General features: G+C 35.6%; 2 protein-coding genes across 2 annotated transcripts; both read right to left on the minus strand.

Moving 5' to 3' along the window:
• Positions 1 to 236: 236 nt before the first annotated feature.
• Positions 237 to 20090, minus strand: LOC135136615 (GPI ethanolamine phosphate transferase 3-like). The gene is made up of 5 exons (XM_064065977.1): positions 20074 to 20090; positions 18426 to 18641; positions 1022 to 2769; positions 573 to 964; positions 237 to 521 (listed from the first exon to the last, which is right to left on the minus strand). Exons 1-5 carry the CDS (start codon positions 20088 to 20090, stop codon positions 324 to 326), a joined length of 2571 nt encoding a protein of 856 aa, XP_063922047.1. The 3' UTR covers positions 237 to 323.
• Positions 20091 to 20483: 393 nt separating this feature from the next.
• Positions 20484 to 24065, minus strand: LOC135136282 (GPI ethanolamine phosphate transferase 3). The gene is made up of 5 exons (XM_064065492.1): positions 23407 to 24065; positions 23071 to 23351; positions 21273 to 23020; positions 20824 to 21215; positions 20484 to 20771 (listed from the first exon to the last, which is right to left on the minus strand). The coding sequence occupies exons 1-5, from the start codon at positions 23953 to 23955 to the stop codon at positions 20574 to 20576; spliced, it is 3168 nt and encodes a 1055-aa protein (XP_063921562.1). The 5' UTR covers positions 23956 to 24065; the 3' UTR covers positions 20484 to 20573.
• Positions 24066 to 26002: the final 1937 nt, after the last annotated feature.

Below are 26002 nucleotides of genomic sequence, written 5' to 3' on the forward strand. Positions count from 1 at the left end.
TTCCAGAACAAGAAACATAAAACATGTTTAAAATGGTAAATTCTTGTAGACAAATACGGATCTTGCAATTAAGCCCCGCCCTTCGATCTGACAACGAATAAAAAATTCATCACAATTGCGATAGGGTGGGTGGGCGGGGCTACATTTTGCCTTGTTTTTCTTAATATGTGTAGACTTATTTCGACAACAAGAAACACACGTCGTTAATACTCACAACAAAAATAATAGTTTCGAATTTTAATTTAATTACAATATTTTTACACACACACATAAATAGAACTAAGTAGAAAATTATTTACATAAAAAAAAACAAACTGACACTATCACTTATATCTCTTATTCAAAGACGTTACAAATTCGTCTATTTTCGAATTCACTCTAAGCAATACCAAATAACTTATATTAACCGTTGCCAAAGTGACGAACATTCCAACTGACTCAAAAATTAACTTAGGGGCAAATATCTTCCAAATCATCATGTGACGGCAGTGAATGGTAGCCGCCAACATGGTAGCGAACACCTGCAACACACGTACAAATACAAATAATACAAACACAAATATAAAACATACCCGAATTGCGTGACAGATCATATATTTACAAGACGTCGTAAACGCTACAGTAAGCATCAAACCATTACGTTCGTACAAAAGCACCTCTCCGCGCAAATTTTCTTTTTCCAGGACATTTTTGCTAGTAATTGACGGTAACATAACAGAAATGGTGAAAGGAACGATTAGATGCAGAGGCATTAAAAAACCCATTAGTATTTGGGAACAAAATGTATTAATGATGATTAGAGAGCCGGGGATAAAGTTGTGTTTAAATACTCCTGTGGTACCTACAAACGCTGCATCCCAGATTATATTCGGGAAGGAGGGTTGATGTCCCGTGCCGTAGAAGAAATACTGCGCTAGTATCACCCAAACTAGGAGTGACATGTTTGGAATATCAAACAATTGTTCTGGAACAATTTATGTCAACTATTGTATGTAGTACGTATCTAACTATGAAATCTTACCAACAGTTGTGGCTTTCTCCAATCTTATTATTGATGTGATTATGAGAACAAATGCTGATGCTAGAAACATAATAACGGTGGATGAAGCGGCTGCATCTCCGTGTAGAAGAGCAAACAAGTGGGTTAAATATATTCCGATTGCGACAAAAACGGCACTGTATGCAGTACCGAGACCGCACAGAACTGGAATATCCTCCTTGTTTGGTTCATTGAACAATCTCTTAACTTTGTGGAACAAATGCGGGATTGCGTTACTTTCCGCGTCATTGGAAGCATCGTTGCTTGGTAAGATGTAAACGCAAAGAGGTTTTATAATCATTGTTAGTATTCCTACTGACGACACGCCGTAGACAATCCAAGCTAACAGATTAGCTTGCCATGGCCTAAATGATTTGTTCCTTCCATCAATCGGTAATCTGCTCAACACCCAATAACCACTTGTACAAACCACCAAAACCGTTGGTGCGTACTTTAACAAAATCACCGTAAATTTGTATCCGTTGAGATTTCCGCAATTTCGTAACCATCCTTTCGTGATAGTAACGAATAGAGCCAACGTTATAACCGTAATTATCCACTGGAGTTTAGTCGTTTCAGTTTTAGCAGTGAAAGTGTTGTATGTTTCGTAACACCAGGGTTGTTCAAGTCGATCGCGACATCGCCAAAAGTACATAGAAATTCTCACTAGAATTAACATTCCAAACGCGATCATCAACAATTTCCACCGAATTCTGATATTCTTTTTCTTCGCTTCGCTTTGACATACATTCAAACTACCAATTAAAATCACAGTAGCCAAGAGAAATAGTAGTACTGATGATTCTTCAACGACGAAACTGTTAGAAAACAGACCGCCTAAATGAAATATTAAAACTAAGCGACAAACTAGGTTCAAAATTTTCTCTCGTCTGCTGCGGTCGTACCAATTCAACGAAATCAACTCCCAGTTTTGTATCACTAACATTACTAACATAATCTGAGATACTAATCCCGTTGAGAAAAATATAGTTGAAATTAAATGATCAACAAAATTAAAATGATAAAGAATAATTGAGACACAAGTGGCTAAAAATAGCACTGAGTAAGAACATGTTAAAAACGAACTCATGAAAATCTCGGGTATACGATTACTCGGGATACCATCTGTAATCATATAAACGAAAAATAACGAAAGAAACAGAAACAAAAGACCACGCGTCATCGAAAAAGAATCAAACTGAATCCATACTTTCTCACACGTTTCTCTCAAGTTTGTCAAAAAATTTACCGCGCTTTCGGCAAAATCGTCAAGATTTGTATGATCAACGGCAAAAAGTTTGCTGTTTAAGATCGCGTATTTTGCTCGCAGTCCTTTGAGCTCAGAATCGCTGAACGTGCCTGGAGACGTCTGCGCATAATCTTCAATGTAATTCATCATTTGTTGAACGTTTCCCCATAGGTAAAAAAGAGAGAACTGCCATTCCTGGATGTATGAGTTGTTCATGACTGGAAGGGCATCCAGAATAATAGTTCCTAGGTTGGAAAAGGGCACAGACACGCCGAATATGGCTGCCATAGTAGGCACAATGCTAATTTGTCTCACCACTGTTGAGTGGTTTTGTACCGACGACAATAATTGTTTAGAGTACATAAAGAAAGCTGAAGTTATTTCATCCTCAGCGTCCCCTCCATGATTACCAGTTTCAGTCATTCCGTGATCACCAATGACAAACAAAATTGTATTATCGTCAAGCTTATCAACAATATCCCTATAAAGGACCCTATACGATAAGGCCTAGTTTTCGGCCCAGGAAAAAAAACAACAAATTTTTAGAATAGATACTAGCAGTTGGGAAGGGTTATTGAAATTAGAAAATAGAGCATGTACAGACTGTCTCGTGATTTTAATTCACAAGAAAATAGCATAACATTCTGCAATGTTAAAATATCTGCATGTAATGGTGATGAAATGAAAAAAAGTGCGGTGCGATAAGCTGTACTCGATATTTGGGTCTTAATTTGAGGATTAAATTCATTCGTGAACCCGAAAAAGATAATATTGAAAGTTAATTTAATAAATGTATAGAGCCCAGAAGAATTCCTTCAGGCTTTTTAACAGTTTTTAGACTGCTTGAAAATACAGGAATTTAAAGATCTTATTATTACTGATATGCCTAGTAAGTGGTGTTAAAACAACAAGAAACAATACAAACCTGAGTTGCCCCCCTTGATTGCCGTTATTGACACTTTTTCATTAACATCTTCTGGTAAAGTTTTAACACTGTTGCTTTTTTACTTCAACCAAGCTCATTTGTTTTGAATATGGTTTATTCTGACAAAGATTCATTTATTTCTTGTATTTGTTAACATATATATATAGGGACTTTACGCTCAAGGTACTCACCCCACCCGACCACCTACTGGATGGAGGGCGCTATCTCCAGTATACAGGGCAAGCATGATTGGAAAGGGTACCGTACGCGACAGCGATATGGGCGCGACGATTCAAATATATATTTGTGACTTGTGTTTACATACTTATTATTAATGTAGTGATTATGATAAGAAAATCCACTCTTTTATTTACGATTACGATGGCGTGAAGCTACATTTGGTCCTAGGAGTCGAATCACGGCGCAACATTATGTTCTTTTGAGTCGCATCACGGCGCGATGCTACATTTTGGTCCTTCGAGCCGGATCATGCAACGCCACAATCTTGAAATATATTTTTTACTCCAGTATTAAAACCTACAGTCAGTAGCAAAAATCCAATATTTTATACCCACCATATGACTTTTATTTGTAAGAATTTACTTTATCGTGGTACTGATTAACTAAGATTTTAAAGTACCAAGAGAGCAATAAAACAATCAAAGATAGCCAGGATTTTTGAAGATTTGTTTTTAGTAGAATATTCAACACATTACCATCAATTTAAATGCTTGAATTGCAAATGCAAGGATTACAGACAAACAGTCAAAAGTCCATGCCTTTTTTTGATCGTGTTTTATTTAAAGTATGGTACATAATAATAAGATATATACATACATATATATTTGCCATCTTCGACACAATCTTTCCATACAAAAAACCAGTGTTTGTATTTCATTATAAATAATGAAATGACATAATAATTATGCTTTTTTTACAAAACATAATATTTCATTCCTTTTCTGTGATGTAAAAATTTTGCATTCTTTTACACATTTAAATAGTTCAAATCTACACTCTCTAAAACAAGAATTAAGCCTAAGAAGGTTTTTTTCTGTAGCAAACGTTAAAGAGTGCTTTATTTTATTCAAAACTGCAAGGGTACATAAAATAACACTTTAACAACGGTAGATAAAATACTTCAATTTTTCTTTACGTCAAATACATAATTATTTTCTATTAATAGTTAGTTTTACAATTAATGTTTCCAGAAAGATAGTTATATTTTTGAAATAGATGTGTTCCGTATTGCCATAATCCCACAGATGTATTCATATCGTGTTTTTCTCCCCTATTAAAGATTTACCTGAGAAAAACGACTATTCTCATGGTTCAGTGTCGTTAAAATAGGCAATTCCGAGTTAATTAAATACAATAATAAAAAATTAGTTTGATTTCAATGTACTTATTTAATAATGCAAAATAACACAACACAAATTAAACACACACATAAAAAGCAGAATTAAAAATCTTCTTTAAAAATGGTGGTATACAGTAACGTTAAATGTGCTAGCGTACACCCTCATTTCATTTGTCGCTGCGGTTCTACTTTGCTCCCGATCTAAGTATTCTCTCCTGCCTCTATTTCCTTCCCTGCCCTTGTAACCTTCTCTATTCCTGTATATATCCCTTGTTGCACCCCTGCCATTTCATCACCCCTTCCAGCTTCCTTGTTTCTGTTTCCTCTCCGTCGATAGTACCCCCTACCTCTGTACCCTTCCAAGCTTCCTTCACTAACCTCTTGCCTCTTTGTCAGACTGCCGTCCTTTTTGTGTATAGGTACTATCCGGAATGGCTACAAGAGTTGAGTTCAGCTTGTTCAAGAGTGACTTATCTCTAAGAGCCGTTTGACACGGAACCAATTTTCGTACTAAATTGCTTGTATACAAGAATTTAGAACTGGTTCTAATTTCTCGCGTACAATTTAGTACTAAAATTAGTTCCGGCTCTAAGACAGTTTAAAGTATAAATTGTACAGTGTTGATAAAAAATCTTTGAAAATACTTACGAGTTATTTTTCTTTTTTTAATAATCGTTGTTTGGTCATGAACATTGTCATGGCAACGTAACATAAACACTTGCTCTTTCTCACAAAAATGACTGTCGCGATATTCTTCGCGATAATCATAAATGTAGTAGACTTTATATCTATTATAATAAAGTAATTAAGTACATATTTATAAAGAAGTATATGACAAACAACTATGTTACAATTTTAAAATAGCTTTTTTTTTGATGCCAAATATGTATCTAAATTATCAAGTCACGCAAAAAATCAAAACAATAAAAATCTTCTTAACCGACACTGTGACTTAAGATAATTATGAAGTACCTAAGACACCATTTAATCACTCGGTTGATCATTTGATATTTTTAGAATGATATTGTTAAAAAATTAGTGAAATAATGGGAAAAAGTGAGTATAAAAATATTTTTTTGTCATTTTGAAAATTTTGATGTAGTCTATGCCTTATTGCCACTTCGATATTTGAAGTTTAAAAGAATTATCTTGTCGCATCCAGTGCCAGTATACTCGCCGTGACAAAAATGCAAAAAGAAGTTACAATACTTAAAGGTGTTTTACACTTTGTGACAATGGAATGGCGTTGACCGGTCCAGCATTTTCTGTTCGTGACGCTAGACTACTCAATACCAAATGTTTTTTTCAATAACTAAACGTACGTCAAAAAATAAGTCCTGATAAAGTCAACCCACAATGAAAAAACCAAGAAAAAAATTACTTTTATATTGTAATGGAATACTAGTAATTTCACCTTTTTTAGGTTATTAGTCACAGATAAGATATATTTTCCCGCCAACAGTTTGGATTAATGATAACATAGTAGAACAGTGTTTTTGTTACAGATATTTTCTAAACATGGTCGGAAAGGTAATTTTTTGCTGAACAACTCTTAAAAGAGATAATATACCCACGTCGTCAAAAAAAAATTATTCAAATTTTTATTGTCGTCCGGTGAACCATTAGTAAAAATGAAGTAAATTCTAATTTTACATAGAAAAACGCGCAAGAAGCACTAAAAAAATGTTCCACAGATTTCTGTCGACAGATATGTAATTACGTCTACGAACATTTAACCTGCCTAGAATATGTAGAAGGATCTAACTCTTTATCAAAGCCTCATGTATTCGGAAAGAATGGATACTTACTTGGGTCTTTCTCTTAACTCTTTCTTCGACTTTCTTGATTTCTCGATGAAAAATTATCAGCAAAGAAATTTAAATGAGACATAATTTGTGGAACATTTGTTTCCTAAAGATTCACTGATCACTAAGCTAATTGATTCCAATTTTTTCCGTATCATTCAAATAGGCGTAGAACATTTGATAGTTCATTCGAATTTCAGGTCCAATGAAAATTCCTAAATATAGAAAACGTACATAATATGAAAACTGAAATTCACTGTAGTATTTTAGTTTTTACCTAGGTCTATGTTAGCAGCAGAAAGCTTAGGAAATATTGTTTTCAGATGTTGAAATGCTTTCTCTCCTGTATTTCACTTGCATAAAAAGCACATATGCTTGGTATATCCAGATAGGAAGCCAGTTACTAAAGCTAAAATTTTTAAATCGTCTATCAAATTGCACTCAAACTTTTTGTCGTTAATACAGTTTAACAAGTGTTAAATATTCTCATATGTTTCTGCAGTTTGTATGGAGTATGCAGTCGGCAATACTACATATTTATTCCCATTATGCAATAGTACACCTTTAACTGGAACTGTCTATGAACAAAAAAGTTTTTGACGACGTAGGCATAATGTCTTATTAGATAGTTATTCTCCACAAAATAACCTTTCAGAATACATTTTCAGAATGTTTGTAACAAGAATTTTTTCTAAAATTGTTCGACTGTGTAATTATTGCCGATAATCACCGTCAGTTAGGATTGAGCAGTGAGTGAGCTTGTACGTAATATCTTTTCTTTTGTGTTCTTGAAAACAATCTTATTAACAACGTTAAACTCAACGTGATTTGATATGTCAGAATGTTAAGTGACATAATGTCTACTAAAATAAATTACTAAAATCCATGTTCAAAATCTATAATTACATTGTGGGTATATACGAAAATGAACTTCCAAGTAGTTTTTTTCATTGTGCGTCGACTATATTTTATCGTTCGAGTTCCTAAGTAGATTAGTTGAATGTCTAAAATAATTCTAAAACATAAATTATACACATTTTTTCTAGTTGTTCACTAGATTGAGAAAGGGATAATTTTAAAAACGAAATTTTGCAACTTTGCAAAAACGTTGCCAAAATAACTAAGAACAACTTATTAGCTTATTACAAAATTGAGGACTCACTTTGGAGAGCCAGAGAGCGGTACCTATATCAAAAATTAGCTAACCTGAAAGTGAGGTCTAGATAATTGTAGCATCATAAAACATTACACAAATCTTTCTCATGCAATTTAGAACAAAATTCGAAAAAGTTGAGAATTCTCCTTCTCTTCTATTGGAGATTCAGATAGTGGTTTATCAAAAATTAACCGTCCGGAAAGTAAAAACTGCAAAATCGCAGAGCGATAAAACTTCACAGAAATATTCCCGCGGCAATGCAGAACAAAATATTAAAAAACTTAGAATTCGCCTTCTCTTGTTTTGGGGATCCAGAGAGTGGTAATTTTGAATTAGGGTCTTAGAAAATAATGAATGCACATTCTCAGCATCATGAAACAATTAAGCAGAAATTATAAAAAAATTGAAAATTCGCCCTCTTTTGTGATATATCAGAAGTTAGTCGTCCTGATAGTAACGAGTGCATTAGCGGAATATTATAAAACTTTATATAAATATTGCCGAGGCAATTATGGATAAAAAATCTAAAAAATGAGAGTTTTTCCTTTCTTGTTGGAAATCCAGAAAGTGGTATATCTCAAATCAGGCGTCATGAAAGTAACGACTGCATCATCGCAGTGTGATAATATAATAAAACTTTAGACAAATGTTCCTTATAAGACAGTACAGAACATAATATTAAAAAAGAGGGCATAAACCCTCTCCTGTTTTGGAGATCTAGAAAGTGGTAATTTCGAATTAGTCTCTTCATTTTGTCCTGAATTGCCTCCAGAACATTTGTGAAAATTTTTATGATGCTACGATTATGCAATTTCTGTTATTCCACTTTAGTCCGGTCATAATAGACATTTCAAATAACTGCGACGAAATTCCGGATGGGAGGGACGGACGGTCCGGTGACGGTCCGGAATCTCGCCGATAACGTATGGGGTGGCGGCGTACTTGGGTGCCAAGCTTTGGGTCGACTAGTATCGCTGATATCAGAAACACGTCTGGTCGACCAAGCTTATGCGGCTACCTTCACGCCGCCGGGGGTGGCGCCTTCGGTCAGGAGCGGCGGTCGCTCGGGCGCCAGCTCCCTCTCCGGGGGAGGGAGCGCCGGGGTGCTCTAAAGCCGGAGACACGGAATTCAGGTGATGAGCCGCCGCGAAAACTCGAGAATAAATAAAATAAAACGGCAAGAGATATTTTACAATAAAATAGGGTTTATTCCCTGCCACCAGCTACACGGTCTAAGATAATAAATCTTAAGGCTAATCTTAATTTAACTACAAGACAAATAAATAAAAATAATTAAATGCCCGGCACGGTCGTTCCTCCTGGGCGGCGACTTCCTTCAGGCCGGGCTCTGGGGGCGGCGACCTTGAATCTGGAAATCGCGCGAAGACGGTACGGCGACCCGGGAGGGGAGCGCGGTGACGGTAACGACGCGTGCACGACGGTGTCGACTCTTGACGGTGACAAAAAAAACGCGGTGACGGTGACACGGTTTCTCGCTCGGGGGCGGCGATTCCAAAACCGGTACAAAACACGGGCAGACGACCCAAAAGGGTACTTACGGTGGTCGGAGGGTCGAACTGCTCACTTGGTCACACGAAACTTCTCCAAAAATTTCTCACCACCAGGACAGCAGCCACAGCACTTCCGCACTCCTTGAAGTTGCAGGCAAGAGTCCTCTACTTCCGCCGCGGCGGCGCGGCGATCGCCAATTTACCCCCCGGCTTTCGCGGTACGCGCCACGGTTTCCGGCCCGCGAAAATTCGCTTCGTTACATAACAAAAACTCCGACAGAGCTGAATTTTGGTAGAAACCTTAGGTTCACCAGTAGAAATAAAGGGGCAAAAGTCCCCACGTGTGCTAAAAATGTTATTCAAGGTCAAAAGTCAAAATTTTTGTTTTTTTGGATTTTTCTCGAAAACAGTAAGTTTTATCAAAAATATAGTACAGACAAAAATTGTAGACCATAAAATTGTCTACAAAAATGGTCCTTTTTTCTTAAGAATCACCATTCCCAAGATATCGCCGTTATAAAAGCTGAAGGAGTTACATTCTACATGATATGCACACAAATTCCACGTATATACATAGTCAGACTCTTAATATAACTAAAAATGCCATTCGTGTCTCTTACATGTGTAAAATAACTACGAACAATATAATAAATAACTACTAACTAATTCTGAGAATATACACTCAAAAGAAACTCAGTCCCTTAGCCAGTCCCTTCTACCATAGATTGATAAAATTATTTACTTTTTAAAACCTGGAAAGGCTCAACAGCGAACAGAAATATATTCTTCAAGAAGTTTATTTGCTTATCCAAAATGCTAAAACCATGTTTTATTGTTACATGCAATAACCGGTTGCGATACTACATCAGCAATGTTCAGAAGGGGTTAAACATCAGTACTGAAATTATTTGAAAAAAAGAACTTGATTGCGCTAAAGTATTTGAAGAAATTGACTCGTCTCCTCAAACGATGATCACAACAGGAAGTCGCTTTCTCCTTGCTGTTTATGAAGCTCCAAAAAAATTAATTGTATCGACACGTATAGCAATTTAACTTTTGTATAAAAAACACGAAATAAGAAACAAGTACAACTATCGTGTCTTCCTCCAACATCGGCTTCTGCTCATCAACACTTGTATCGAGTATACTATCAAGTTCAGACATGGCTAGGCTAACAAATGAACCTTGAAGACTGGGGTTGGAAACTAACAGATAATACTTTGGATTCAAGCTATAGGTACTCCGAAAAAACTCCTAAACATTATTTTTTGCAATTGCAAAAAAGGTTGCTGTACTAGATGTGGCTGTAGAAGAGTAGGGTTGTTGTGTTCACCACCGTGCACTAATTGCCAAGGCCACTCTTGCTCGAATGTCCAACAGACTCCAACAGACGAAGATTCATGTGATAACGATGAAGACAGCTGATTCATCTTCAGTTGAACAATTTATGGACATCCAGCAAGAAAAAGAGGAAGAAGAGGAAGAAACTGAAGAAGATATGACTGTTGATGTCGAATTTGAAGAGCATGAATCAGATTAAAATGGAAACAGAAATTAGAACTATAGTTTAATAAATCAATCAACTATATCAATATCAAAATCAGTAATCATCATGCAGTAAATACAGTATTTTCCCATGAAACTCCGTCATAAGAGATCGTAGGCCTACTGGGGAAACCACATTAAAAAAACCGCGCCAAGTACACTAACCCACAGGTGGTGTGGAAATGTGTGCATATCATGTAGAATGTAACTCCTTCAATTTATAGGGAAAAAAGTATAAGGACCATTTTTGTAGATAATGCTCTATAATTTTTGTATGAACTATATTTTTGATAAAGTTTACCGTTTTCGAGAAAAATCCACAAAACCAAAAATTTTATTTTTGACCTTGAATAACTTTTAGCACACATGGGATCTATGGAGACTTTTGGGACTTTATTTCTACTGGGGTACCCAAGGTCTCTACCAAAATTCAGCTATGTCGGAGTTTTTGTTATTTGATCACTATTTTTATGTCGATTTTGACCGGACTACTCACTTTCTTCAAAGCACAAGAAGGCGAATTCTCAAATTTTTAGTATTTCGTCTTGAATTGCCTCGACAACACCTGTGCAAAGTTTCATGATGCTGCGAGTATGCAGTAATTGTTTTCTGAGAGACTAATTCGGAATTACCACCACTTGGATCTCCAAAACAAGAGAAAGCGAATTTTCAATTTTTCAGGATTTTGTTCCGAATTGCATCGGGAATATTTATGCAAAGTTTCATGATGCTGCGATTATGCAGTCGTTAATTTCAGGACGACTAATTTCTGATATTCCACTCTCTTTAACTTCAAAGCAAAAGATAGCGAATTCCCAATTTTTTAATATTTTGTCTTGAATTACCCAAAGAACGCTTGTGCAAACTTTCATGATGCTGCGAGTACGCAGTTATTGTATTCTGAAAGACTAATTCGGTATTACCATCTCCAGTATATGCAAAACAAGAGAAGGCGAATTCACAATTTTTCAATATTTTGTCCTGAATTACTTTAGAAACATTTGTGAAAAGTTCACTGATGCTGCGATGATGCCGTCGTTAATTTCAGGACGACTAATTTCTGTTATTCCACTCTCTTTAATTCCAAAACAAAGGAGAGCGAAATCTCAATTTTTGAATAGTTCGTCTTGAACTGCTTCCGAAGGACTTTTGTAAAATTTCTTGAGGCTACGAGTATGCAATATCGTGTTCTGAGAAACAAATTCAGAATTACCATCCTCCGGATCTCTAAAAGAGAGCGCTAATTCTCAGTTTTTCAATATGTTATTGTAAACTATGTCAACAACGTGTGTGCAAAGTTCTAAGATGCTACGATTATGCAGTCATTCCGTACAAGAAGATTAATTCCATATATACAATCCTCAAGATCTCCAAACTAAGAGAGGGCTAATCCTCAATCTTTTAATATCTTATTCTAAATTGTCTCAAAAACGTGTGTGCAAACTTTTATGATGCTGCCGGTATGCAATAAATTTTAAAGAGCGACCAATTCCAGATTTACCATCCTCTAGATCTCTAAGACAAGAGAGGGTTAACCCTCAATTTCTTAATATATTATTCCAAATAGCCTCAGCAGCGTGTGTGCAAAATTCTATGATGCTACGATCATCAGTCAATCCGCACAAGAAGATTAATTGCATATATACAATCCTCTGGATCTTCAAAAGAAGAGAGATCTAATCCTCAATTTTTTCATATGTTATTCTAAATTGTCTCAGCAACGTGTGTGCAAAATTCTATGATGCTACCATTATGCAGTCGTGCCTTACAAGAAGACTAACTCCAGATGTACAATGCTCTGGATCTCCAAAACAAGAGAGAGCTAATCCTCAATTTTTTAATATGTTATTCTAAATTGTCTCAACAACGTGTGTGCAAAGTTCTACGGTGCTGCGAGTATGCAGTCATTCTTAAAGAGAGACTAATTCCAGATTTACCACCCTCTGGATCTCTAAAACAAGAGAGGGCTAATCCTCAATTTTTTCATATGTTATTCTAAATTGTCCCTTCAGCATGTGTGCAAAATTCTATGATGCTACGATTATGCAGTCCTGCCTTACAAGAAGACTAACTCCAGATATACAATGCTCTGGATCTCCAAAACAAAAGAGGGCTAATCCTCAATTTTTTAATATGTTATTCTAAATTGTCTCAGCAACGTGTGTACAAAGTTTTACGATGCTGCGAGTATGCAGTCTTTCTTAAAAAGAGACGAATTCCAGATTTACCACCCTCTGGATCTCCAAAATAAGAGAGGGCTAATTCTCAATTTTTTCATATGTTATTCTAAATTGTCTCAGCAACGTGTGTGCAAACATCTATGATTCTGCGAGTATGCAGTCATTCCTTACAAGAAGACAAATTCCAGATATACAATCCTCTGAATCTCCAAAACAAGAAAGGGCTAATCCTCAATTTTTTAATATGTTATTCTAAATTGTCTCAACAACGTGTATGTAAAGTACTACGATGCTGCGAGTATGCAGTCATTCTTAAAGAGAGACTAATTCCAGATTTACCACCCTCTGGATCTCCAAAACAAGAAAGGGCTAATCCTCAATTTTTTGATATGTTATTCTAAATTGTCTCAACAACGTGTGTACAAAGTTGTACGATGCTGCGAGTATGCAGTCGTGCCTTACAAGAAGACTAACTCCAGATATACTATGCTCTGGATCTCCAAAACAAGAGAGGGCTAATCCTCAATTTTTTGATATGTTATTCTAAATTGTCTCAGCAACGTGTGTACAAAGTTTTACGATGCTGCCAGTATGCAGTCATTCATAAAAAGAGACGAATTCCAGATTTACCACCCTCTGGATCTCCAAAATAAGAGAGGGCTAATTCTCAATTTTCTCATATGTTATTCTAAATTGTCCCAGCAACATGTGTGCAAACATCTATGATTCTGCGAGTATGCAGTCATTCCTTACAAGAAGACAAATTCCAGATATACAATCCTCTGGATCTCCAAAACAAGAAAGGGCTAATCCTCAATTTTTTAATAAGTTATTCTAAATTGTCTCAACAACGTGTGTACAAAGTTGTACGATGCTGCGAGTATGCAGTCATTCGTAAAATGAGACTAATTCCAGATTTACCACCCTCTGGATCTCCAAAACAAGAGAGAGCTAATCCTCAATTTTTTTCATATGTTATTCTAAATTGTCCCGTGAGCATGTGTGCAAAATTCTATGATGCTACGATTATGCAGTCGTGCCTTACAAGAAGACTAACTCCAGATATACAATGCTCTGGATCTCCAAAACAAGAGAGGGCTAATCCTCAATTTTTTAATATGTTATTCTAAATTATGTCAGCAACGTGTGTACAAAGTTTTACGATGCTGCGAGTATGCAGTCATTCTTAAAAAGAGACTGATTCCAGATATACCACCCTCTGGATCTCCAAAACAAAAGAGGGCTAATTCTCAATTTTTCAGTATGTTATTCTAAATTGTCTCAGCAACGTGTGTGCAAAATTCTATGATGCTACAATAATGCAGTCATTCTTTACAAGAAGACAAATTCCAGATTTATCACCCTCTGGATCTCCAAAACAAGAAAGGGTTAATCCACAATTTTTTAATATGTTATTCTAAATTGTCTCAACAACGTGTGTGCAAAGTTCTACGATGCTGCGAGTATGCAGTCATTCGTAAAATGAGACTAATTCCAGATTTACCACCCTCTGGATCTCCAAAACAAGAGAGGGCTAATCCTCAATTTTTTCATATGTTATTCTAAATTGTCCTTTCAGCATGTGTGCAAAATTCTATGATGCTACGATTATGCAGTCGTGCCTTACAAGAAGACTAACTCCAGATATACTATGCTCTGGATCTCCAAAACAAGAGAGGGCTAATCCTCAATTTTTTAATATGTTATTCTAAATTATGTCAGCAACGTGTGTACAAAGTTTTACGATGCTGCGAGTATGCAGTCATTCTTAAAAAGAGACTGATTCCAGATATACCACCCTCTGGATCTCCAAAACAAAAGAGGGCTAATTCTCAATTTTTCAGTATGTTATTCTAAATTGTCTCAGTAACGTGTGTGCAAAATTCTATGATACCACAATAATGCAGTAATTCTTTACAAGAAGACAAATTCCAGATTTATCACCCTCTGGATCTCCAAAACAAGAAAGGGCTAATCCTCAATTTTTTAATATGTTATTCTAAATTGTCTCAACAACGTGTGTGCAAAGTTCTACGATGCTGCGAGTATGCAGTCATTCGTAAAATGAGACTAATTCCAGATTTACCACCCTCTGGATCTCCAAAACAAGAGAGGGCTAATCCTCAATTTTTTCATATGTTATTCTAAATTGTCCCTTCAGCATGTGTGCAAAATTCTATGATGCTACGATTATGCAGTCGTGCCTTACAAGAAGACTAACTCCAGATATACTATGCTCTGGATCTCCAAAACAAGAGAGGGCTAATCCTCAATTTTTTAATATGTTATTCTAAATTGTCTCAGCAACGTGTGTACAAAGTTTTACGATGCTGCGAGTATGCAGTCATTCATAAAAAGAGACGAATTCCAGATTTACCACCCTCTGGATCTCCAAAATAAGAGAGGGCTAATTCTCAATTTTTTCATATGTTATTCTAAATTGTCCCAGCAACATGTGTGCAAACATCTATGATTCTGCGAGTATGCAGTCATTCCTTACAAGAAGACAAATTCCAGATATACAATCCTCTGGATCTCCAAAACAAGAAAGGGCTAATCCTCAATTTTTTAATATGTTATTCTAAATTGTCTCAACAACGTGTATGCAAAGTACTACGATGCTGCGAGTATGCAGTCATTCTTAAAGAGAGACTAATTCCAGATTTACCACCCTCTGGATCTCCAAAACAAGAAAGGGCTAATCCTCAATTTTTTGATATGTTATTCTAAATTGTCTCAACAACGTGTGTACAAAGTTGTACGATGCTGCGAGTATGCAGTCATTCGTAAAATGAGACTAATTCCAGATTTACCACCCTCTGGATCTCCAAAACAAGAAAGGGCTAATCCTCAATTTTTTCATATGTTATTCTAAATTGTCCCTTCAGCATGTGTGCAAAATTATATGATGCTACGATTATGCAGTCCTGCCTTACAAGAAGACTAACTCCAGATATACAATGCTCTGGATCTCCAAAACAAAAGAGGGCTAATCCTCAATTTTTTAATATGTTATTCTAAATTGTCTCAGTAACGTGTGTACGAAGTTTTACGATGCTGCGAGTATGCAGTCATTCTTAAAAAGAGACGAATTCCAGATTTACCACCCTCTGGATCTCCAAAATAAGAGAGGGCTAATTCTCAATTTTTTCATATGTTATTCTAAATTGTCTCAGCAACATGTGTGCAAACATCTATGATTCTGCGAGTATGCAGTCATTCCTTACAAGAAGACAAATTCCAGATATACAATCCTCTGGATCTCCAAAACAAGGAAGGGCTAATCCTCAATTTTTCAATATGTTATTCTAAATTGTCTCAGCAACATGTGTGCAAACATCTATGATGCTGCGAGTATGCAGTCATTCCTTACAAGAACACAAATTCCAGACATACAATCCTCTGGATCTCCAAAACAAGAAAGGGCTAATCCTCAATTTTTTAATAAGTTATTCTAAATTGTCTCAACAACGTGTGTACAAAGTTGTACGATGCTGCGAGTATGCAGTCATTCGTAAAATGAGACTAATTCCAGATTTACCACCCTCTGGATCTCCAAAACAAGAGAGGGCTAATCCTCAATTTTTTCATATGTTATTCTAAATTGTCCCGTGAGCAAATGTGCAAAATTCTATGATGCTACGATTATGCAGTCGTGCCTTACAAGAAGACTAACTCCAGATATACAATGCTCTGGATCTCCAAAACAAGAGAGGGCTAATCCTCAATTTTTTAATATGTTATTCTAAATTATGTCAGCAACGTGTGTACAAAGTTTTACGATGCTGCGAGTATGCAGTCATTCTTAAAAATAGACTGATTCCAGATATACCACCCTCTGGATCTCCAAAATAAGAGAGGGCTAACTCTCAATTTTTCAATATGTTATTCTAAATTGTCTCAGCAACGTGTGTGCAAAATTCTATGATGCTACAATAATGCAGTCATTCTTTACAAGAAGACAAATTCCAGATTTACCACCCACTTTATCTCCACAACAAGAAAGGGCTAATCCTCAATTTTTTAATATGTTATTCTAAATTGTCTCAACAACGTGTGTGCAAAGTTCTACGATTCTACGAGTATGCAGTCATTCGTAAAATGAGACTAATTACTGATTTACCACCCTCCGGATCTCCAAAACAAGAGAGGGCTAATCCTCAATTTTTTCATATGTTATTCTAAATTGTCCCTTCAGCATGTGTGCAAAATTCTATGATGCTACGATTATGCAGTCGTGCCTTACAAGAAGGCCAACTCCAGATATACTATGCTCTGGATCTCCAAAACAAGAGAGGGCTAATCCTCAATTTTTTAATATGTTATTCTAAATTGTTTCAGCAACATGTGTGCAAACATCTATGATGCTGCGAGTATGCAGTCATTCCTTACAAGAACACAAATTCCAGACATACAATCCTCTGGATCTCCAAAACAAGAAAGGGCTAATCCTCAATTTTTTAATAAGTTATTCTAAATTGTCTCAACAACGTGTGTACAAAGTTGTACGATGCTGCGAGTATGCAGTCATTCGTAAAGTGAGACTAATTCCAGATTTACCACCCTCTGGATCTCCAAAACAAGAGAGGGCTAATCCTCAATTTTTTCATATGTTATTCTAAATTGTCCCATCAGCATGTGTGCAAAATTCTATGATGCTATGATTATGCAGTCGTGCCTTACAAGAAGGCTAACTCCAGATATACAATGCTCTGGATCTCCAAAGCAAGAGAGGGCTAATCCTCAATTTTTTAATATGTTATTCTAATTTGTCTCAGCAACGTGTGTACAAAGTTTTACGATGCTGCGAGTATGCAGTCATTCTTAAAAAGAGACTAATTCAAGATTTACCACCCTCTGGATCTCCAAAACAAGAGAGGGCTAATCCTCAATTTTTTAATATATTATTCCAAATTGTCCCAACAACGTGTGTGCAAAGTTCTACAATGCTACGAGTATGCAGTCATTCTTAAAGAAAGACCAATTCCAGGTTTACCACCCTCTGGATCTATAAAACAAGAGAGGGGTAATCCTCAATTTTTTCATATGTTATTCTAAATTGTTTCAGCAACTTGTGTGCACACATCTATGATGCTGCGAGTATGCAGTCATTCCTTACCTGAAGACAAATTCCAGATTTACCACCCTCTGGATCTCTAAAAACAAGAGAGGGCTAATCCTCAATTTTTTCATGTGTTATTCCAACTTGTCTCAGCAACATGTGTGCAAATATAAATCATGCTGCGAATATGCAGTCACTTCTTTCAGAAAGACTTATTCCAGAGTTCCCACCTTCTGGATCTCCAAAACGGGAGGTTTTAGATTATTAATTTTTTGTCATATGTTGTCCTAAATGATCTTAGCATAGTCAGTCCCATGTTTGAAAATGTTGTGAAAATGCAAGTATTTAAATGCTGGAGTTCCACGAAACCGGTACAGACTTCAATTAATTTTTGATATATTTTTCTTTTTTGTTGATGTAAATCGTAGAATTTGAGTTTATTTTAGATGTTTTGGTTTAAATTAATCATCGGAGCCAAGTTGCTTCATTAGGTGTAGATATAACCGTAATTAATGCCAGGCCGAATTTGGAACCTTATCGTATACTGCCCTTTGTTATTACTTTATATTATTAAATTCTTAGAAAGCGCTTACTCTATCACACCATTCAGTTCAGTCAATTTTCGCTCCATTTCCGGATGATTGGGTCCATACCGATGTCCACAATGATCCACCCCCAAATAATGCGCAATTAAAAAATCCCAATCCTTTTGTTCCAGTTCACGATAAATGTGTGAATTAACCCCATAATCCACCGTATCCAAATCCCACATATCAAACGACGGATATAGAATCGTTTTTTTTTCGAACCTGTATAATTTCTAGAATGGCTAGACTCTATAACTTGTACAATTTCTAGAATTTCTAGCTTCTGTATAATTTTTTGAATTTCTAGAATCTTTGGAATCTCTGGAAACACTGAATCTGTAAATCCTATGGAATTTCTAGTATCTTTAGAACATCTGGAATCTTTAGAATCTCTAAAATCTTCAGAATCTAAAGAATTTTTAGGGTCTCTAGAATACTCAGAATCCTTAGAACTTTTGGAATTTTAAAAATGTTTACAGTTTTTAGAGTGTCAACAATCTTTAGGATCTCCAGAATCTCCAGATCCTCGAGAATCTCTAAAAACTCTAGAATCTATAGAATCCTTCGAATTTTTCGAACCTGTAGAATTTCTAGAATTGTTAGACTCTAAAACTTGTACAATTTCTAGAATTTCTAGTTTCTGTATAATTTTTTTAATTTCTAGTATCTTTGGAATCTCTGGAAACACTGAATCTGTACAACCTATGGAATTTCTAGTATCTTTAGAACATCTGGAATCTTTAGAATCTCTAAAATCTTCAGAATTTAAAGAATTTTTAGGGTCTGTAGAATACTCAGAATACCTAGAACATTTGGAATTTTTAAATTTTTTACAATTTTTAGAGTGTCAACAATCTTTAGTATCTCCAGAATCTCCAGATCCTCGAGAATCTCTAAAAACTCTAGAATCTATAGAATCCTTCGAATTTTTCGAACCTGTAGAATTTCTAGAATGGTGAGACTCTAAAACTTGTACAATTTCTGGAATTTCTAGATTCTGTATAATTTTTTTAATTACTAGAATATTTTGAATCTCTAGAATCTTTAGAGACTGGAAACTTTGGAATTTCTAAATCTTCAGAATGTAACGAATTTTTAGGGTTTCTAGGATATTTAGAATCTAAAACTTTTGAAATCTTCGGAATTTTTAGAATTTTCACAATTTTTAGAGTGTCTACAACTTTCAGTATTTCCAGAATCTCTAGAATGGCTGCAATCGCTAGGCTCTACATCTTGTACAATTTCTAGAATTTCTAGATTCTGTATAATTTTTTGAATTTCTCAAATCTTTGGAATCTCCGGAAACCCTGAATCTGTAAATCCTATGGAATTTCTAGTATCTTTAAAACGTCTGGAATCTTTAGAATCGCTAAAATCTTCAGAATCTAAAGAAATTTTAGGGTCTCTAGGATACTTAGATTCCCTAGAACTTTTGGAATCTTTGGAATTTTTAAAATTTTTACAATTTTTAGAGTGTCCACAATCTTTAGTATCTCCAGAATCTCCAGATCCTCGAGAATCTCGAAAAACTCTAAAATCTATATAAACTTTAGAATCTCTAGAATGGCTGGAATCGCAGGACTCTAAAACTTGTACAATTTCTAGAATTTATTATTTAATTTTTTTTTAATATACGTAATATTCTTTGAATAACACGATACTCAAAAACATGTCTTTCACGATAATTTCTAGTTGAGAAATAATAAAGATTTTGCAATTAATTTCCGCCCCTCGGCTTACGACGAATAAAAAAAATCATCAGAATAAAGATAGGGTGGGTGGGCGGGGCTTATATTTTGCCTTTTGTCTTAACATACGTAGTCGTCTTTCCAGAACAAGAAACATAAAACATGTTTAAAATGGTAAATTCTTGTAGACAAATACGGATCTTGCAATTAAGCCCCGCCCTTCGATCTGACAACGAGTGAAAAAATCATCACAATTGCGATAGGGTGGGTGGGCGGGGCTACATTTTGCCTTGTTTTTCTTAATATGCGTAGACTTATTTCGACAACAAGAAACACACGTCGTTAAAACTCACAACAAAAATAATAGTTTTGAATTTTAATTTAATTACAATATGTTTACACACACATAAATAGAACTAAGTAGAAAATTATTTACAAAAAAAAAAAAAAAAACAAACTGACACTATCACTTATATCTCTTATTCAAAGACGTTACAAATTCGTCTATTTTCGAATTCACTCTAAGCAATACCAAATAACTTATATTAACCGTTGCCAAAGTGACGAACATTCCAACTGACTCAAAAATTAACTTAGGGGCAAATATCTTCCAAATCATCATGTGGCGGCAGTGAATGGTAGCCGCCAACATGGTAGCGAACACCTGCAACACACGTACAAATACAAATAATACAAACAGAAATAATAAAACATACCCTAATTGCGTGACAGATCATATATTTACAAGACGTCGTAAACGCTACAGTAAGCATCAAACCATTACGTTCGTACAAAAGCACCTCTCCGCGCAAATTTTCTTTTTCCAGGACATTTTTGCTAGTAATTGACGGTAACATAACAGAAATGGTGAAAGGAACGATTAAATGCAGAGGCATTAAAAATCCCATTAGTATTTGGGAACAAAATGTATTAATAATGATTAGAGAGCCGGGGATAAAGTTGTGTTTAAATACTCCTGTGGTACCTACAAACGCTGCGTCCCAGATTATATTCGGGAAGGAGGGTTGATGTCCCGTGCCGTAGAAGAAATACTGCGCTAGTATTACCCAAACTAAGAGTGACATGTTTGGAATATCAAACAATTGTTCTGAAACAATTTATGTCAAGTATTGTATGTAGTACGTATCTAACTATGAAATCTTACCAACGGTTGTGGCTTTCTCCAATCTTATTATTGATGTGATTATGAGAACAAATGCTGATGCTAGAAACATAATAACGGTGGATGAAGCGGCTGCATCTCCGTGTAGAAGAGCAAACAAGTGGGTTAAATATATTCCGATTGCGACAAAAACGGCACTGTAGGCAGTACCGAGACCGCACAGAACTGGAATATCCTCCTTGTTTGGTTCATTGAACAATCTCTTAACTTTGTGGAACAAATGCGGGATGGCGTTACTTTCTGTGTCATTGGAAGCATCGTTGCTTGGTAAGATGTAAACGCAAAGAGGTTTTATAATCATTGTTAGTATTCCTACTGACGACACGCCGTAGACAATCCAAGCTAAAAGATTAGCTTGCCATGGCCTAAATGATTTGTTCCTTCCATCAATCGGTAATCTGCTCAACACCCAATAACCACTTGTACAAACCACCAAAACCGTTGGTGCGTACTTTAACAAAATAACCGTAAACTTGTATCCGTTGAGATTTCCGCAATTTCGTAACCATCCTTTCGTGATGGTAACGAACAAAGCCAACGTTATAACCGTAATTATCCACTGGAGTTTAGTCGTTTCAGTTTTAGCAGTGAAAGTGTTGTATGTTTCGTAACACCAGGGTTGTTCAAGTCGATCGCGACACCGCCAAAAGTACATAGAAATTCTCACTAGAATTAACATTCCAAACGCGATCATCAACAATTTCCACCGAATTCTGATATTCTTTTTCTTCGCTTCGCTTTGACATACATTCAAACTACCAATTAAAATCACAGTAGCCAAGAGAAATAGTAGTACTGATGATTCTTCAACGACGAAACTGTTAGAAAACAGACCGCCTAAATGAAATATTAAAACTAAGCGACAAACTAGGTTCAAAATTTTCTCTCGTCTGCTGCGGTCGTACCAATTCAACGAAATCAACTCCCAGTTTTGTATCACCAACATTACTAACATAATCTGAGATACTAATCCCGTTGAGAAAAATATAGTTGAAATTAAATGATCAACGAAATTAAAATGATAAAGAATGATTGAGACACAAGTGGCTAAAAATAGCACTGAGTAAGAACATGTTAAAAACGAACTCATGAAAATCTCGGGTATACGATTACTCGGGATACCATCCGTAATCATATAAACAAAAAATAACGAAAGAAACAGAAACAAGAGACCACGCGTCATCGAAAAAGAATCAAACTGAATCCATACTTTCTCACACGTTTCTCTCAAGTTTGTCAAAAAATTTACCGCGCTTTCGGCAAAATCGTCAAGATTTGTATGATCAACGGCAAAAAGTTTGCTGTTTAAGATCGCGTATTTTGCTCGCAGTCCTTTGAGCTCAGAATCGCTGAACGTGCCTGGAGACGTCTGCGCATAATCTTCAATGTAATTCATCATTTGTTGGACGTTTCCCCATAGGTAAAAAAGGGATAACTGCCATTCCTGGATGTATGAGTTGTTCATGACTGGAAGGGCATCCAGAATAATAGTTCCTAGATTGGAAAAGGGCACAGACACGCCAAATATGGCTGCCATAGTAGGCACAATGCTGATTTGTCTCACCACTGTGGAGTGGTTTTGTACCGACGACAATAATTGTTTAGAGTACATAAAGAAAGCTGATGTTATTTCATCCTCAGCGTCCCCACCATGATTACCAGTTTCAGTCATTCCGTGATCACCAATGACAAATAAAATTGTATTATCGTCAAGCTTATCAACAATATCCCTATAAATTTGTTATTACTTTATATTATTAAATTCTTAGAAAGCGCTTACTCTATCACACCATTCATTTCAGTCAATTTTCGCTCCATTTCCGGATGATTGGGTCCATACCGATGTCCACAATGATCCACCCCCAAATAATGCGCAATTAAAAAATCCCAATCCTTTTGTTCCAGTTCGGGATAAATGTGTGAATTAACCCCATAATCCACCGTATCCAAGTCCCACACATCAAACGACGGATACGGATATTTCCGTAAAAACCTGTTTGGATACAAACCATCCCAGGTATCATCCCCAATCAACACAGTACTCAGATTATGCCTCAAGAGCTTAAACAAAAATTTCATTGAGCACATTTCCAAAACTATTTTTTTTGTAACAAACTTGATCAATAATGTTATCTTCGTTTATCTCGTTTGTTGCGAAATTCGACCCAGCATCAATAAACGTCGGGAGACTTCCAGTCGTCAACGCCTTCAGTCTTTGCATTGTCGTAGTCGGCGGATCCGCCATAAATTTATACAGTCGTGAATATTCTGGATACTGCTTCAATAATTTGTCGATGATGGGCAGTTTATTTTGGTACGGTTGCGCGTTCTTTAGCGTATCATCGTACACCGCAAAATCGTACCGCAAAGCGTCTATTATGACTAGAATTACACGAGATCTTTGGGGTAAACAAATACTAGAAGCGCTATTAATGTTTTCGAATACGTATGCTAGTTTGGAGTTGTCGCTGCAGTTGTTTTCGTCTTCACTTAACGGGGTTGATTGTTTCTGTAAACAGGGTATTTCCGGTAATGAAATGCAGGTGCTGTTGCTTTTTTGGGCGTTCTTTGAGAGTAAAAATCCTCGTGAAAAAAGCAAAATTGAAGACACTATTAAGTACGTAAACCACAACATGAAAAGAAAGTAGCACCACTGTTTGCCCATTTTGTGTCGAACATGAATACTGAATTTGGATAAAATAACGCGGATTTTACACGCCCTGAATGGCAACTGTTCCTAACCTAGCACGAAACAACATAACCTTAAAAAAATTGTTGTTTTTTCGACCTACTGTCAAGTGTTTTCTGGTTGGTTTGTTAGCAGTGGCGGCTCGTGGGCCATCGAAAACTGTTCAGAATGGGGAACGTTTGTTTTTACCGAGGTTTTTATGATAAAACTCCATGTCGGTGAATATCTAAAAAAATTATTTTCCCGGTCTAGTTTTGTTATATTTTGAAGTTTTATTGGAGTTTTAGCTCCTTTTTTTCGTATTATAGAAGATGTATACGATGCGCGCCGGAATAGGATGTCGAGTTCGACACCGACACCGACACCGAGACCGGTCTGAACTGAGCCTGAACATAGGCATGTAACGCCGCGCTATATTTTTATATAATATTATTATAATAATTAGATATTTCTGTATGATAAATAAATAAAAAAAGTATATTTTATAATAAACAACAGTTGACAACACATGGATATTTACTTTAATTAACCCAGTCATCATCATTAATCATCATTTTATTAAAAAATACAAATGCAGTTAGTCAGTCAGTCAGTCAGTCAGTCAGTCAGTCTCTTCAGTCAGTCAGTTAGTCAATCAGTCGTTCATTCATTCAGTCAGTCAGTCAGTCTGTTGAGACAGTCTGTCAGTCAGTCATTCAGTCGGTCAAGGATGAAAAAGATCAAAAGGACAAAAATGACAAAAAGGACAACAAGGACAAAAAGGATAAAACGGATAAGAAGGATAAAAAAGACGAAAAGGATGGAAAGGGATAAAACAGATAAAAAGGATAACAAGGACGAAATGGACGAAAAGGGATAAAAAGATAAAAGGGATAAAAAGATAAAAGGGATAAAAAGGACGAAATGGACGAAAAGGATAGAAAGGGTAAAAAGGACGAAAAGGGTAAAAAGAATAAAAAGGACAAAAGGATAAAAAGGACGAAATGACGAAAGACGAAAAGGACAAAAAGGACAATAAATAATAGTTTAAAAAACTAAAAAAACACGCTTTTATTGCTAATCGAACTAAAAACTAGAAAATAATTTTTAATGACAGAGTTTAATATTACAGTAGTAGAAGATCAAACAATCAATCATAATAAATCACCTCAAATTAAAATTATAATAAAATTTAAGTTATTAACAGAATAATTCAATTCAGAGTAAAAAGCGTGGGGTGCATTTTACTGCGGTTCATAACTATCCTCTCATAGATAGTTGCCAATAGAATGATTGTAATATTTAAAATATCAAGCACCCCACGCTTTTTACTCTGAATTGAATTATTCTGTTAATAACTTATAAATTTTATTATAATTTTAATTTGAGGTGATTTATTATGATTGATTGTTTGATCTTCTACTACTGTAATATTAAACTCTGTCATTAAAAATTATTTTCTAGTTTTTAGTTCGATTAGCAATAAAAGCGTGTTTTTTTAGTTTTTTAAACTATTATTTATTTTTCATTTTTTAGTCTGCGACAAATTCATAAATTGGGGAATTAATTACTTATTTAGATTTTTCTAGAAGAACCACTCAGTGGTCTCCGTATGATCGATAGTTAATTTTCCTCCATGTTTGTATTTCTGAATCAAAATTTGTTATCTTTATTTAAGTTGGTGAGAATTCATGATTAGATCTTAGATCATATAATAAATAGATACCACCATGCCGTGTTCTTTCCCTAGCAGAGCCTGTGACGACATCCTCCTGTCACACATCTCTCTCGTGCATGGAGGGATTACAATGAAGCTATCCTTGCCTGATCACTATTTGAATTTTGGCCGCCTAAATTTTAGGAAGTATGTCTGAACTACCTTCGTACGAAAGATGTTGACAGCTTGATTTTATAAATAATTCACAGTAGATAATGAAAGGAATGGTAAATTATTGGGCAGCAATTGTGATCCTTTATGATTACATCACTTAAAATAGGATCTTTGTTCTAAATTCTAAAATTGTTTTTTGTACAACAACTCGAA

This window comes from Zophobas morio, unplaced genomic scaffold (assembly GCF_036711695.1).
Source record: "Zophobas morio isolate AGI-343-1 ecotype UQ-CSIRO unplaced genomic scaffold, CSIRO_AGI_Zmor_V1 ptg000026l, whole genome shotgun sequence".
Classification (NCBI taxonomy): Eukaryota; Metazoa; Arthropoda; class Insecta; order Coleoptera; family Tenebrionidae; genus Zophobas; species Zophobas morio.

What these genes read in the sequence shown, in the direction of transcription:
- LOC135136615 (XM_064065977.1), bottom strand. An exon ending in GGAGAAAGCCACAACTGTTG is followed by an intron (nt 965 to 1,021) that starts GTAAGATTTCAT and finishes AAATTGTTCCAG; the next exon opens with AACAATTGTTTGATATTCCA. An exon ending in TGATCTGTCACGCAATTCGG is followed by an intron (nt 522 to 572) that starts GTATGTTTTATA and finishes CGTGTGTTGCAG; the next exon opens with GTGTTCGCTACCATGTTGGC.
- LOC135136282 (XM_064065492.1), bottom strand. Translation starts at nt 23,955, where the DNA reads ATGGGCAAACAGTGGTGCTACTTTCTTTTCATGTTGTGGTTTACGTAC. An exon ending in GAAATGAATGGTGTGATAGA is followed by an intron (nt 23,021 to 23,070) that starts GTAAGCGCTTTC and finishes ACAAATTTATAG; the next exon opens with GGATATTGTTGATAAGCTTG. An exon ending in GGAGAAAGCCACAACCGTTG is followed by an intron (nt 21,216 to 21,272) that starts GTAAGATTTCAT and finishes AAATTGTTTCAG; the next exon opens with AACAATTGTTTGATATTCCA.